General features: G+C 41.4%; 2 protein-coding genes across 4 annotated transcripts in view; both read right to left on the bottom strand.

The window, feature by feature from the left end:
- Positions 1 to 13,889, bottom strand: part of Frem1 (FRAS1 related extracellular matrix 1) — a 369,630-nt gene that overhangs the window by 327,784 nt on the left and 27,957 nt on the right. Inside the window, exon 2 of one of the 2 annotated variants that reach the window (XM_087183903.1) lies at positions 417 to 476. The exons of the other annotated variant lie outside the window; for it this stretch is intronic. The gene's annotated coding sequence lies outside the window, so the exon portion shown is untranslated. The remainder of the gene's footprint in view (positions 1 to 416; positions 477 to 13,889) is intronic. 2 annotated transcript variants of the gene reach the window in all.
- Ttc39b (tetratricopeptide repeat domain 39B) overlaps positions 162 to 13,889 on the bottom strand; it is a 176,156-nt gene continuing 162,428 nt past the window's right edge. Inside the window, exon 21 of one of the 2 annotated variants that reach the window (XM_087183916.1) lies at positions 162 to 476. Coding sequence is in view for 1 of the 2 variants with exons in the window: in XM_087183928.1 (XP_087040054.1) it covers positions 12,490 to 12,520 (31 nt within the window). In the remaining variant the exon portion in view is untranslated. Of the gene's footprint in view, positions 477 to 12,221; positions 12,521 to 13,889 lie in introns of those variants that run through there. The other variant, XM_087183928.1, reaches the window with a different exon arrangement.

The following is a 13,889-nucleotide window of genomic DNA, read 5'->3' as shown; positions in this document are numbered from 1 at the left end:
CCGGGAAGGCCTCGTGCTGTCCCGCTCCCCTCCTTCAACTGCACTTATATGGCTGTCACCAGCTAGGGCCCAAGGAAGTTCCCCAAAGAGGAAACGGGACCTCAACTCTTCACCTGCAGACTAAGTCTCCACACAGAGAAATAATTTTCATGACACGTCAGTAGGAAACACAGAAAATTTTTAAATTTTTATTAGTACATGTTTACAGTACATAATGTTTACATTCCTTGTGTGGCATTGGTGCATGTTAGCAGGAAAAAATGCGCATACTCAGAAGGGAGTCTGGGCATTTGAAGCATGAGATGCATTATGGTCTGGAGCTGGATGTATTTGTGTGGTCTTGGGGTGCAGGGTGTGTACCTCCTGTCTGCTGGGCCCCCCAGTAGCCAGGCTGTGTTAGAATGCAAACCACTTACGTGTGCTGGAAGCTGACACAGGCTCCCCACTTAATGGTGCTGCATCCTTGAGGAGGAGATCTGTAGGAGGAAGAGCAATTTACAGGTGAAAAGCATGGGGCAGGGCCTCATTTACAGGCTTATTTTATCTTTAAGACCTTTTGGAATTTTTTGAGTTTCCTGGAGAGGAAGAAGGCCTTGTAACTTTGAGTGTGTCTTAAAGCTGCAGTTTTTCTTAAAAGTACAATTTAAAAATTATTTCCTTTTCTCATTTCTACCTATCATTATTTCTTCTATCCTACCCCAGCAACACTCCCCTTCCAGTTTACTTGTGGGCAGAGAGGCCACATGAGGAAAGGCAAGCTGAGGAGGCCACAGGCTCCTCCCCACTCAGTATCCACCAAGGAGCGGAAGGGTCCCCTGAGAGAAGTAGGCCTATGCGAAGCTCTGGATCAGCTGCATAGAGGATTTTCCCAGGAGTTGAGGCAAAACCTAAGAACAGAAATCTCAGAACCTCTTTTCAATCGAATGACTCTATTTGAAAAAGAACGAAGGGAAGGCCACGTCCAAGGGCACTGTTGAAAACCATTGATATTTTATCAGTAAACAATGAAGAGGAGGCTGGTAGCTTTATGACAGCAATAAGTTAAATCGTAGACACTAAGTAGGAGATTAACATAGAGAAGCAGGGGAAAGGATGGCTGAGAACAGCTGTCTTGGGGTCAAAACAAACCTCAAAGACAGGCCTCAAAGACTATTCTTGCACAAGGGCCCAAATTATGTTAGACTACAGAGCAATTCATGTTTCACTGCGATATCAAAACAGTTGGGCAGTCAGTCAGCTAGGAGTCAGGAGAATGCAGCCTCTGGGTGTGCCACCAGCAGAGCTGGACAGCCTGGCAGAGAGAGGGACAGAGTCATAGCCCCATTGCTAGAACCACCGTCAGCCAAGGCCGAAGCCTCTGGGGAGGAAATAGACTTTCAGCCAGATTGCTGAACAAGTTGAGAAAATGACAAGAAAGTAACTTGCACCCACAAGAATAATGAAGCAATCCAAAAGGAGTGAATGGAGAATATCAATAGAACAAACACTGTGGGAAAAGCGTCAAAGCCCTTTCCCGTGAATACTGGCCCTTTATTTAATGCTGGAGCTCCGACAACAGTGCTGAGGAATTCAGCTCCATGGAAAAAATACAGCGCTGGAGCCCAGCCACCTGTCTTTTGGTCTCGAGCTCACCTCATTGTATATCTAAGGGTGGTTGTCACTCCCAGTTTGACTTGTGGTTTAAACTGACCACCCCAATTCTTGATTGCTCAACGGGGAGAATGTCAACTGTGATCTGAAGCAGCAGTCCTTCATGATGAAGATGATTTCCTAGCTTGGAAAAGACTACGGACAAACTCCAAGTCCATGAGCAGACAACATACTGTGGGTTCCTTGAGCGCGGTGACTCTGGTAACTGGAATGTGACCCTGGAATCTTATTAAATTGTCACAAGAAATGATAAGCCACCGTAAGGTAGAGGCCTCCAGGCCAGGGGAGCTCTAGTCCTGCCTCATATGTGAACACCCCTGCTGCAGAGGAATGAGCTGCACCGCCCTGCACTTGTGCTGCTTCCTGCACGATGCCTTACGGGGCAGCTGGGCCACGTGCATTCTCAGATAGTCTTGGGGCTCCATGTTTCACGATTCTCACAAAACCCCTGGAGGACACTGCTGATACTTTACTCCACAAAAGTGAATCGTCCCAAAAAGACTGCTTTGGAACCCACTTTTGTGACTAACGTATGAAGGCCATCTTTTGGTATTAATTTTCTCTATTATTTGTAATGATTGCATAATATCTATTATATGAATCTATCATAATTTATTAAACCCAGTATTAGACATAAATGTTTTTTCCATGTCAAACCACACATTAAAAAATTATGCAAGATGCCAAACAGCCTGATGTATCCATGATTATTCCAGGGATGTTCATGGAAATGAAAAAGTGATATACATTCTGCCTGAACACAGGCTTGTCTTGAAATTTCTACAAAAGCCTTCTGTGACTATGTCTTTGAGGTCAGTGCTTTCTTTTAAGCTCCTCATTTCTCTAAGTAAAGGCTTTATTTTTCAATGATCTAGTACTATATTTGTAATATTACCTAGGTAGCAAATATTAATTTCCAGAAAACTTCCATAAAATAAATCCACTTGATCAAGATAGATATACCACTTAATAGCTTTATAAATCTAATAGCCATGGTTTTTTGGTTTAGGTGTTTTTTTTAGAATTTAAAAAAATAAAATGAGTTTATAGCCTATACATTTCTTTTTCCTTGCCAGTGAAATTGGAACAAGGAGAAGTTTCTATGGTTCCTGAAGCAAGTTTATAAACCTTTCTAAAATTAGAAGTAATTTATAACTGAATGTTCTGTACAATACAGCTGTGTATCCATCTGGCCCTGGTGCTTTATTACCTGATATGCCTTGTAGAGTACTTTCTCAACATTTCTTTTCATCCACCGAGCCTATTTAATTTCCCTTTGCCTCTGGCCTCAGTAATTTCAAAACTCTATTTCATCCTTATGGCAAACACACAAAATGAATCCCATAATCCTATATACTATCTTCCAGGAATTACATTTATAAGGCCCATAAATCAATGGGAAACCTCCAAAAGGATTTTTCTTAAATTCTGTTAGGAATTTATTCACCCTGTCTGTGAGCTAAACTTTCGCTGATATTGAAAATTAGCTTTTGTCCTAAGTTGGAATGTGTCTTTTAGAATTGTAGATCTGTCTGCAGAGAAGTTGCCAATGTCCTCCAAAATTTCTTCTCAAAGGAGAGATGGGAGGAGGGCGTTTCGAGGGAGTTATTCACAGCCTTTCAAGGAGCAATATGAATAAATCAATTCAATAAGCATTTCAGTAGTCAAGCCCTCTGTGACATTGGGCCTAACAGTAATAAGGAAATAGTGGTTGCCTTTGTTGGATTCCAACAAGGCTAATATGGACAGCTGTCTCCCGGAAAGACCATAAATCCCAAGCCACGGCTGCCAAGTGCAGGCTCTGTCATCAGAGCAGACCAAGTGAAAGCTTTTGGTCCAGGGCAGGTACCTGAAGACACTCTGTGAGGGTCCCACATCCACAATCTACCGTACAGAAGACACAGCACAACCACAAGAGAAGCAGCGAGGTGAAATTATTTTGAATGTCTCGTGTAAGTCCAGAGGAGAGGAGCTACATATCCACTGTGTGTAAAATGCGAGTACGCTCAGAATAAACTGGATACTGAACTCAGCAAAACCTAAGAAAAACAGCACAGAGACCTTGGCAAGGTGGCATGTCCAAATGAGAGACAGAGGGGAGTCTGTGGTCTGTTCAGGTCACTGCACTGTCCACAGCTCCAACAATAAAAGCAAATCATCATTTAGTCTCGATGCCTGTGGAATGAAAAAGCAGGTAAACTGCCTGGGGGGCCTCCTATACCTGGAGGTACAATATTGCACATTCTAAAATCAATCTTCACCACAAAGCGGAATCATCTACTTAAGGTTTGTGTTTAGTTTTCTTAAAATTTCACAAGGAAAAGAAGTTTGAAGGGGCTAAATTATCTACAGTGTTCTCTTCCACTCAAAGCAATTAACTACACAGCTAATAATGCCTTCCTTTATTTATTTAAGGCTTATCTAGTTCCAGACCATGCTGAGCACATCACAAGTAACATTTCTTTGACTAAATATCACAACTGAAAGTATAAAGGTCAAGTAGTATAAGACTACAAGATTTGCCTCTAGATTTCCTTTTGACAAAAGCTATGTCTTATTTATCTTTGCATCCCCATGATAGTATTGGGCACACAATTAATATTAAACTAAACCATCTAAAATGATAACTTGTACTGCTCATCTGTTTTTAGTAACTAAGCTTCATCTTCCGTTGATGATCTACAATACTATGAGAAAAATCAAGAAACTGGGTTCCAGAATTGAGCACCAATTGCCATGATGGGGACACGAAACACCTTCAGAGGTCCCAGGACTTACAGGCAAAGATAAAAGAGAAACCAAGGTAAGGGGAAAAAGAAAGCAGAAAGATACAAGATGAATAAAAAGAAAAAACTGAAAAGGTAACATCAGAATACATGGTGAGAAAGAATGTGAAACCACAAAACGTTGACACTCCACCTCCTACACTCACCAATCTCAGAGCTAAGCTAACTGTACACCAGCAAGGAGTTGGTGGATGCTCGGGGGCAGCTGACCTGAACAGTCTCTTCCCCAGGCCCCTGGTCTCTTAGCCTCCTTTTCAAGGGAAGTCATCTAAAATACACAGCACGTCTTTGCCGTTGCTGTGGTGTATTCATCACGTTTCTTGTTACTCGGGGCTCTATTTTCACCGTGTAATACTATACTAAAATGATTTGATCTTGACAAAATCAAAAGCACACAAATCTTGAGTGGTGAGCAGGACATTATCTGGCTTATAGTCACTAACACAGATTTTTTCTTCTGTGTTCTGAAATTTTCATTGTAGAGGTCATTCACCTCCCTGGTTAGATCAATCCCTAGGGTTTGAGTTTTTTCTTTCTCTCCTTCTTTTCTTTTCTTTTTTTCTTTCTTTCTTTCTTTCTTTCTTTCTTTCCTTCCTTCCTTCCTTTCTTTCCTTCCTTCCTTCCTTTCTTCTTTCGACAGGGTCTTGCTGCATAGCTCAAAGTGGCCTGGAAGTCATGGCAATGCTCCGGCCTCAGCCTTCCTTCTAAGTGCTGGGGTTACAAGGTGTGTGCCATGACTCCTGCCCCTGGGTATTTTTTTTTTAAGGTATTGTGAATGAAATTGTTTTCCTGATCTCTTTCTCTGCTAGTCCATTATTGCTGGGGAGTTTTTGTTTTTGTTTGTGTTTTTGGTACGGGGCATCAAACTCAGGTCCTTGCACCTGTGCAGGAGGCAGCAGAACCACAAAGCTAAATCCCTGGCCCTGCTAGTCCATTATTGATGTATAGGAAAACGTTTATTTTTTTAAGAGACCTAGGAAGCAAGCCTGTTTGGGTGATTGTGAGTACTTTTGTAAACCTGTTCTCCTCCCTGAAGACTGTTAAAGACACAGCTCGCCTTTTCCCTGCGGCTTCACATCTAGAGAGGCAGTCTTGATGACTTCTTGGAGTCTGTAAAGGGTTAGTAAAATACTTGCGCTGATGAAAACTGGGCAGTGTGGAATGCTACTTGCAATAGTGACATCTGGTGGCTTCCATACCTACTGCACCTTCTTAAAACAAAATAAAACCTGGATTTTCAGCAATAAATATTTGGTGAAAACATAAAGGTATTACATGAGTTCTGGAAAAGGATTCTGGAAACAGTAAGATTTAATAATCTCTGTACAAATGCTTCTGTTATTCACTATATTATAAATAATGACAAAAGAAGTCCTTGTTTATACAGAGGAGCAGCTAGGGAAACAGCTGCTCATTTTGTTTGCAAGGGGTATGGCACGTCCTGAGTACTGTCCTAGTTAAATTTGTTTTCCATGTTCTTCTCTGTGGCATCCCTCTCTAACACATCCAGTACCTGGGTAGCAAGCCAGGCAACCCTGTCCTGTACCCTTGTTTCCATGTCTTTTAAAATGACATAGACCATAAGCATTCTCTCCTGAGAATTCTGGAATTGGGAAAGTTGAAAATAATTTCTTTTCTCCAGGAGGTTGAAGACAGAAGTATCCCATGTAGTAAAGACATAGGCCATGTGGGAACTACACAATACAGTTTTGAAGAGCCAGGATCAATGATGACACAGAGTAAGTTGGCCAGGAGAGAAAAGAATGGAATAAATGTGCAGAGAGAAGTCAAAAAGCATAAAAGACAGAATAATCAATGGGAAGGGAGGCAGATAGTGTGACTTGACCCTAGCTTGGTTCTTTCCCTTCTTTGGGCTTACCTGTTCTTTAATTTTTAAAAAAAAGTCACAGAGAAAAATGAGTGATTTCCTAGATACAAAGATATCTTTGATCTCTCCTAATTAAAACAGCAAATTTTCTCACAAATATGAATTTTGCTTTTCATACAGTAGTAATTCCTAAGCTCTCTTGTTTCTTATTCTCCTAATTTATCTGCAATGCACAGCAGCATTGATAGAGGCTTTGTCTTAGACATCTGTTGTTGGGACACAACACTCAATAACCACAAATGAAAGGAAGAGAGGTTTATTTGGGCTCAGGTTTACTCCACAGTTGGCCACAGGGCACACAGCCAGGGGAGCAGAGAAAGAAAGGTCTGGAGTAGGAGATGCACTCTTCTGGGCCAGGCCCCAAGACCTACCTCCTCTGGCCAGAGCCCTTGTACAGCGCACATCACCCTCTTCATCCAGCCATCTTCAGGAAGCCCCACCTCTGAGCTCGAGGCTTTGGGGGAACATTCTTGGTCTAAACCATAATGGCTTCTTGCTGAAGTCATAAGACATCAGACACTTTGCTTTCAACTATTTCCACTAAAGATTTAGCTATCTGAGAAAAATATAACCTAAAGATTCCTTCCTGTATTGGTCAGGGTTCCCTAGAGGAACAGAAGGAAACGGAACGGAACGGAACGGAACGGAACGGAACGGAACGGAACGGAACGGAGTAGAGTAGAGTAGAGATACATATGCAGTTGTGTAAGGGGATTTATTAGGGAGGCCGACAGGATTAGGGCTGGGGTCCACATGGCCATCTGCTTCCTAGAGAACCAGGAAGATCTCACAGCTGCTCCATCCAAGTACCTGGAAACTGTAGAATGAGAGGAACCAGGTTGCAGCACCATGGCCCTGGGATATGCCCTAAATTGTGAACATAAATTATTTCTTGCCAGGTGTGGTGGTACATACCTATAATCCCCGGGCCCCAGGGACTGAGACAGGAGATCATGACTTTGAGGATCATGACTCTGAAGCCAGCCTGGGCTACCTAGTAAGATCCTATCTTCTAAAAAACTAAAAATAAAAATAAACTCCAAAAAAAGGATGCAACACCAGTCCAAGGTAGAAGGCCTAGAAACTCCCTGGAAAGTAACTAGTATGAGTCTGATGTCCACAGACCACCTCAGCACCAAGACGCACCCACTGGAGCAAAATAGAGCCTCACAAATGCAAGCTGGCTTCCTCCTTCCTTCCACTTCACCCAGGCTGCAGGCCAACTGGATGGTGCCAGCAGTCAGAATGGCCTTTCTCCCTCAGCCAGCTGCCCATGTGCCAGTCCTCTCTGGAGACACCTGCGGACACCCCACGTGTCCTTTGCTACTCTGCTAGACATTTCTCAGTGAAGTTTTACTCAGAAAGCCCCAGTTAGCTTCTGCACCAGTGCTAGTTTAGAGATAAACTTGTTATGTTCAAGTCAACTCACCCATCTTCCCCAGCTCACCGATCAGACCTGCTCACCCCATACTACCTGTAAGGAAAAGCCAGGAGGAAATCTTCCCATGAGTTCTGCCCCTTCCCACATTCTCTTAGCCTCATAACAATAACAATACCCTAACTAACTGGCCTGCTTCCTGTTTATAGAGCAGACTATTCCAGATCAAGAGGGCTTCGGCTCTAGAAGAACAGGGAAGTTTATGCAAACACGAAACAGACCAGTGACCACGGGCTAAGATGACTTGATCCCAGAACAGTTCGCTTCCAGCTCCCTCCTTCTCTGCCACCTCTTATAAGTCCCTTACCCTGTAAGAGACTGCTGTTCTGGTACTTCAGAGCCAGCAGCCCTTCAGGTCTTTATTTTAATAAAGTCTGTCCTGGCTGCACGTTCGTTCTCTCCATTTCTCTCTCTCTCTCTCTCTCTCTCTCTCTCTCTCTCTCTCTCTCTCTCTCTCTCTCTCTCTGCCTCTCTCCTGTTACATTACCAACCTCCTCCCTGGAACCTAAGCCACAAAGTGATACTACTAAATTTTTAAAATTTAAATTTGCAAAAGCTAAATCTTAGCCACCAACTTGCTTCACTTAAGTTTTCTTATTCTTTGTTCTCATCTGAACTAAAAATGCTTCTTAAATGCTTCTTAAATCTTACCAGTTTGATCATCATTGTAATTTAGTGGACATTTTTTCCTATTTAGGAAAAAATGGTAAACTGATTTAGGTATAAATCAAAGGGATCTTGGTTATAAGTGCACATTTACCTATTCAACAAATACTTTCACTAAATATTAGGTGTCAGGCCCTCTGCTGGCAGAAAAATAAGAAATATGATTAAGTATCTCATATTTAAAGAGACATACTTTAAAATTAAAAAAAAATTATGATAAGCATATTAAAATAAATAGATGAAAAATGTAAGTAATGAAGAATGAATCTTGTCTAAGGAATAGTCAAGAAAAGGATATTGAGTGTCACAAAAATGTAAGGAATATAATATCGTGTCTGCTGTTATGAAATGAAAAAAATCATTCCAGTACATGATTTGTATGTAAATGATGTGTGACGGAACCAAGTAGACATTAGTTCCAAGCTTCCCGGCTCCACCTGCCCCATGAAACAGGAGACATTTTTAGCAGAGAAGAGACTGGGCTTTTCTGAGAGGAAAGTGACAGCACCAACTACTTTCTAGAGTCCCGCAGGGTCTGAGGGTGCAGCTTAGCAGTGGAGCACGTGCCAAGCACACAGGCTCTGGGTTTGTCCCCAGCATCACTCAAAAATAAACAACAAACAAATACATCCAGGGCAGGGTGTGGACGGAGCCTGCGCCCTCGGCGGTGCCCCATGTGAGTGCCCTGGTGCTTGGCTCCCTGTCGTGGCGCTGGTAAGGAATCCAGACACTGCCTAGGGCCGAAGGAAAGGTCTCTCCCACTGTTGAGGTGGGACAGATTGGTTGAGAATTCTCCCGTGACCAGAGTTGCAGGAGACAAACTACCAGGGCCATACTATTTTTTTCTCGCTGGGTAGGTTGGTGTGATGATGGACAGCAAGGCAAAAATACACAGAGGCCGCAGGATTCTGCGCACAAGTGTTCTCGAGAGGACCAGATGATGGGCAAGCTCGGCCTCCCTGTGGGACAGAGGCTGTCTGAGCCGGAGGGTGGCCGTGCTGCCCCTGAGCCAGCCTTCCTCCTCAGCACCCCAGCAGGACGGGCTCCTCACACTCAGACCAGGCTTCCCAACAACATCAAAATCAGGTATTTAGTCTGTTTTCAAACTTTGGGAAATGTGGTTCAGGAAAAAAAATCTGTTTTCAACAAGGAAACTTAAGGAAATGAAGAAAAGGGAGAGGCAAAGTTTCGAAAGCCTCCTTTATCAGAGGTACCAAGCTGCACCTGAGGCATGTGAAATCCAGGCTTCCAGCCTCACCTTTGCAGATGCTGTGAAGCCCCGCCTGGGAAACCCCCATTCTTCCTGTGGGGCAGGAATATGACAATTAACATAGATATGGAATTTGAATAGAAAATAAATTGCACTGAATCTCACATATGGTGTCCTAAAAATGTCTAAAATGATGTCATCCAGAAGGAGGAGGGAGGAAGGGGAGCTGCAATTAGATGGATGAGGAAGAGGCAGTTGAGAAAACAGATTAATGATGCCTTTGACACAATCAGCCTGAGAGGAATGCTTGTTTCCATGACAACCAAACCACTTAACCTAAATTAACAAAGCTGTTAAAAAAAGGAAAACTTAAAGGATGGGGAGGAGGAAAGCCAGAAGATCTTCTTTGGGGAAATTAAGTGGCCTGTCCCTTGAGTGCCTGTGAGAGGTGTATGCATTAACTACCCACCTACAGGGTGTGTGCTCACTTACATCCCCTGTCCCAAATAATTAGTTTTCAGAAGCAGTCCAGAGACACTGAGAAACTGCCACTAATTAGCACAGTTTCTGATAGAACAGCCTTATTATCCTAATGCAGCCTGAGCTAGACAGCAAGGACAAGGAGTAGACAAAAGGCCACCTCTTGATTTTCCCAAACTTCGTATTGATGCTCACACACACCGTGACTCCCAATATTGTCCCAGAACTACTTGTGCAGAATTAGCCAGGCCAGGCTAGATTCTGGGATTTGTTTGTAGCATAGAAAAATGCACAGTCCATTCACGATGAGACAATGTCAAAATCAAATAATAAAATTCTTATTTTCACATAATTTAATGTCCCCTATGAAATAAAAGGAATTGTACTTTCCTGAAGGGCTCTTAAGTCAGTGCAGAACTATCTTCAAGTTTTCCTGGGTCTGAAGAAACTTTGTCTGAAACAAAATGGACATGCAGGGAGGCAAAGCTCGGAAAGAAGACAAAGAGCAGAACAGGCCCCCAACTGCAGCATTACTCCTCCACCGTCTCCCGACTGACCCCGAGGATCAGGGTAAGAAATAGGGATGTTTGTGGACTTTGTGTTGTCTCTGGTAAAAATATCTCTTTTTATGATGTTCTCCTATCAACATAAATAGTAAAAAATAGGGACCCTATAATACTGAGTGTATTGCCAGTTTTTTGTTTGGGGGGGGTGTTTTATTTTGGGGGTTTTTTTTGGTACTGGGGATTGAACTTGGGATCTTGCACTTGTGAGGCAGGCAGTGGGACCACTGAGTTAAATCCCCAGGCCCTGTTTTATTTTGTTTTGTCCTGGGAAATTAAACCCGGGGCCTTTGCACTGAGCTACACCCCACTAGCACATTTCTAAATTTTTATTTTGAGACAAAGTCTCACTAAGTCACAGCGGCTGTGCTCAAATTTGCAATCTTCCTGCCTCAGCCTCCCAGAGGATTACAGGTGTGTGCCACCACTCCTGACAAGTTTTAGCATTTCTTATAGGAAATGTATCTGACTAGTTTTATGGGAAGAAATATAGGTAGTGTATGATAATTAAAGAATGTTGAATCCTTATATTAAGTTTTGTGAAAAATTAATACATTGATTTTAAAACTAGAATTTCTATCAAGATAAATTTTAGTAATTAAATCAAAAAGTAAGAAATATGCACACTGGAATTTTTAAATGAAGCACACAATGTCTACAGTGGAGTATGGCCTATTCTACAACATAGTCATACATTTTTACTTACCTTTTGCTTTCAGTAATGCTAGGGGTTAAAATATTACCTTATATGTAAAAATATAAGACCTGTTAATCAAGTAGGACTACTTAATGGTTTAAATTTTATCTTTCATTTTTCATATGTTGATTTTTATTTCTTCCCTCATGAAATGCCCATGTGTACATTATTCTGCCAGTCTTAGTTTTTCCTTTGAGATTTTAAAACATTAAAACTAATAAATTTATGCCTAACATAAAAAATATCATCCCAGATTTTTATCATGTTTTGACGTATAAAAATATTCCATTTACACTATTTTCCTATGAGATTCCACCTTTTACTTTTGTGTGTGGAAACTTCACAAACTTTAAACAGCAGTCCACTGTGTATGTATCAAAGTAATGATTTAGTTCATCTGGATTTATGTTGTTTTATGCTCCAACTTGATACTGTCACCTGTATAGGCTTATCTTCACTGAGATGTGATGCTCTATGGTGTAGATATGGTTTGTGTGTGTTCCCAAAAGTCCATGTGCTGGAAGGATGGTCACAGGTGTGGGTCTTTAGAGAGGACTCAACCACTGAGGAGCCACCAGCCCAGAAGGGATGGGCTGTCTCCTGCACAACTGACCTCCCTCAGGAGCAAGTCTTATGAATGAACTTGGCCCCTGCTTGGGCTCTCATCTGCTCTCTCACACACGCTCTTCCTCATGCAACCATTCCTGCTTCTCCACCACAGTGTGTGACACAGCCAGGGCCACAGGAAGGGAAACCTGAAGGTACCATGCAGTTTGGACTTCTCAGCCACCAGAATCATGAGTCCAAAAAAACTTACGTAGTCATGATTTAATAAACCCAAACTTTGAAATACAGATCTTTATTTCATGTAAAACTGATATTTTTATAATTAGGATAAAACAAATACACATTCTTATCTTGAATCTACTATTTCAGGGAATTTATACCACAGATAACTTTGATGAATATGAGAGTTTCTGTCACTTAAATATTTGCCTAGGTACGTATGGGAAGCTTCTGTACCCTTTTCTTGCTAGGAATTCCAGTTCTTCTGAATTCTTCCCTTTCCTTCAGGTATTCCCTTTTGCATTCTTCATAAAAGGCTCCATCATTATAGTAAGCAGTTAGACATTCTTTCAATACTGGAAAAAAAATCACTTACTTATAAAATACCCATCCTTCTGCATTTTGTTATAGCAACATAAAACAGACCAAGACAAGGGCACATGACATAAAATTTGCCACTTATTGAAACTTATAATATCCAGTGTTTTTTTTTTAAATCTGGCTTCATTTACTTAGTATGTTTTCAGTACTCATCCATGTTGTAGCATGAATCAGTACTTCATAGTCTTCTTGGCTGAGTAGCATCCCACTTTGTCGATATACTATAATTTATTCATTTATTAGTTAATAGACAATCAGATTCTTACTTTTTGACTATTGAATAATGCTGTTATAAAGATCCACGTCAAAGTTTCTGTGTGGACATATGTTTTAATTCTCTTCAAATATATCTAGGAAAAATCTCAATGCTTTGTTTAGTAACTTATTTTCCAGCAATTTGTGATGTTTTCATCATACATATATATTAAATTCTTCTTTATAAGGGGATTGTTTTCAGAGCTCTTAATCTGTTCATCCTTTCACTTCTTTTGCAAATACTAAACTTTTTTAGCTTTAGTAACTTTATATTTTATTAGTTCACACCTTTAGCTCTCCTAATTTCTCAACTCTTTTTGCCTGCTTATTCTCAATTTTAGAATTATCACACCACAGTAGTTTTGATTATGGGAAACTGACTTGAGAAAATTGATACTGTAGCATTATTTTATCTTTTTGTCCAGAAATATGGTCTTTCTTCTTTCATTCAAATCTTCTACTATATTTATTACCAAATTTTGTGACTTTTCTCACATACAACTCACACATTTCTTTTTGAGGGAATAACAATAACTGTTACCTCGGAGGTAACAGTTGGACTCAATTGATGAGAGGAGGTTAATCAAGCAAAGACAACTCCAGCCACAATATATTAGTTAGCGTTCTCTAGAGGAACACAATGAATAGAAAATACATGCTTAACTACCCAAGAGGATTTGTTAGACAGGCATACAGCATCAGAGACAGAAGGATCCACATGGCTGTCTGTGTGCTGAGAACTGGAGGATCCAGCAGGTGTTCAGCCCATGACGATGGAAGCTTCAGAACAAGAGGGATCAGGGATGCAGCACCACTCATAGGCTGAAGGCCTATGAAGCTCACTGCAGAGTCACCAGTGTGAGTTTGCAAGGGAAGGTGGAAGAAACTGGAGACCAATGCCCAAAGGCAATGGCAAAGCTCTCCCCAAACAGAAATACTTCCTTTTTCTTTCCCTTCTTATTCCATCCAGGACATAAGCCTATTGTTTTGATGCCACCCATATCCAGGGTAGGTCTTCCCCACTCAGCTTGTTGGTTTACTTGTCAATCATCCAGACAGCCCCAGAACTATGCTTTACCTATCTGCTAG

This window comes from Heterocephalus glaber, unplaced genomic scaffold (genome assembly GCF_053883595.1).
Source record: "Heterocephalus glaber isolate CG9 unplaced genomic scaffold, H.glaber_assembly_v1.0 deba00001481, whole genome shotgun sequence".
Classification (NCBI taxonomy): Eukaryota; Metazoa; Chordata; class Mammalia; order Rodentia; family Bathyergidae; genus Heterocephalus; species Heterocephalus glaber.
This window is presented reverse-complemented; position numbering and strand designations above follow the sequence as displayed.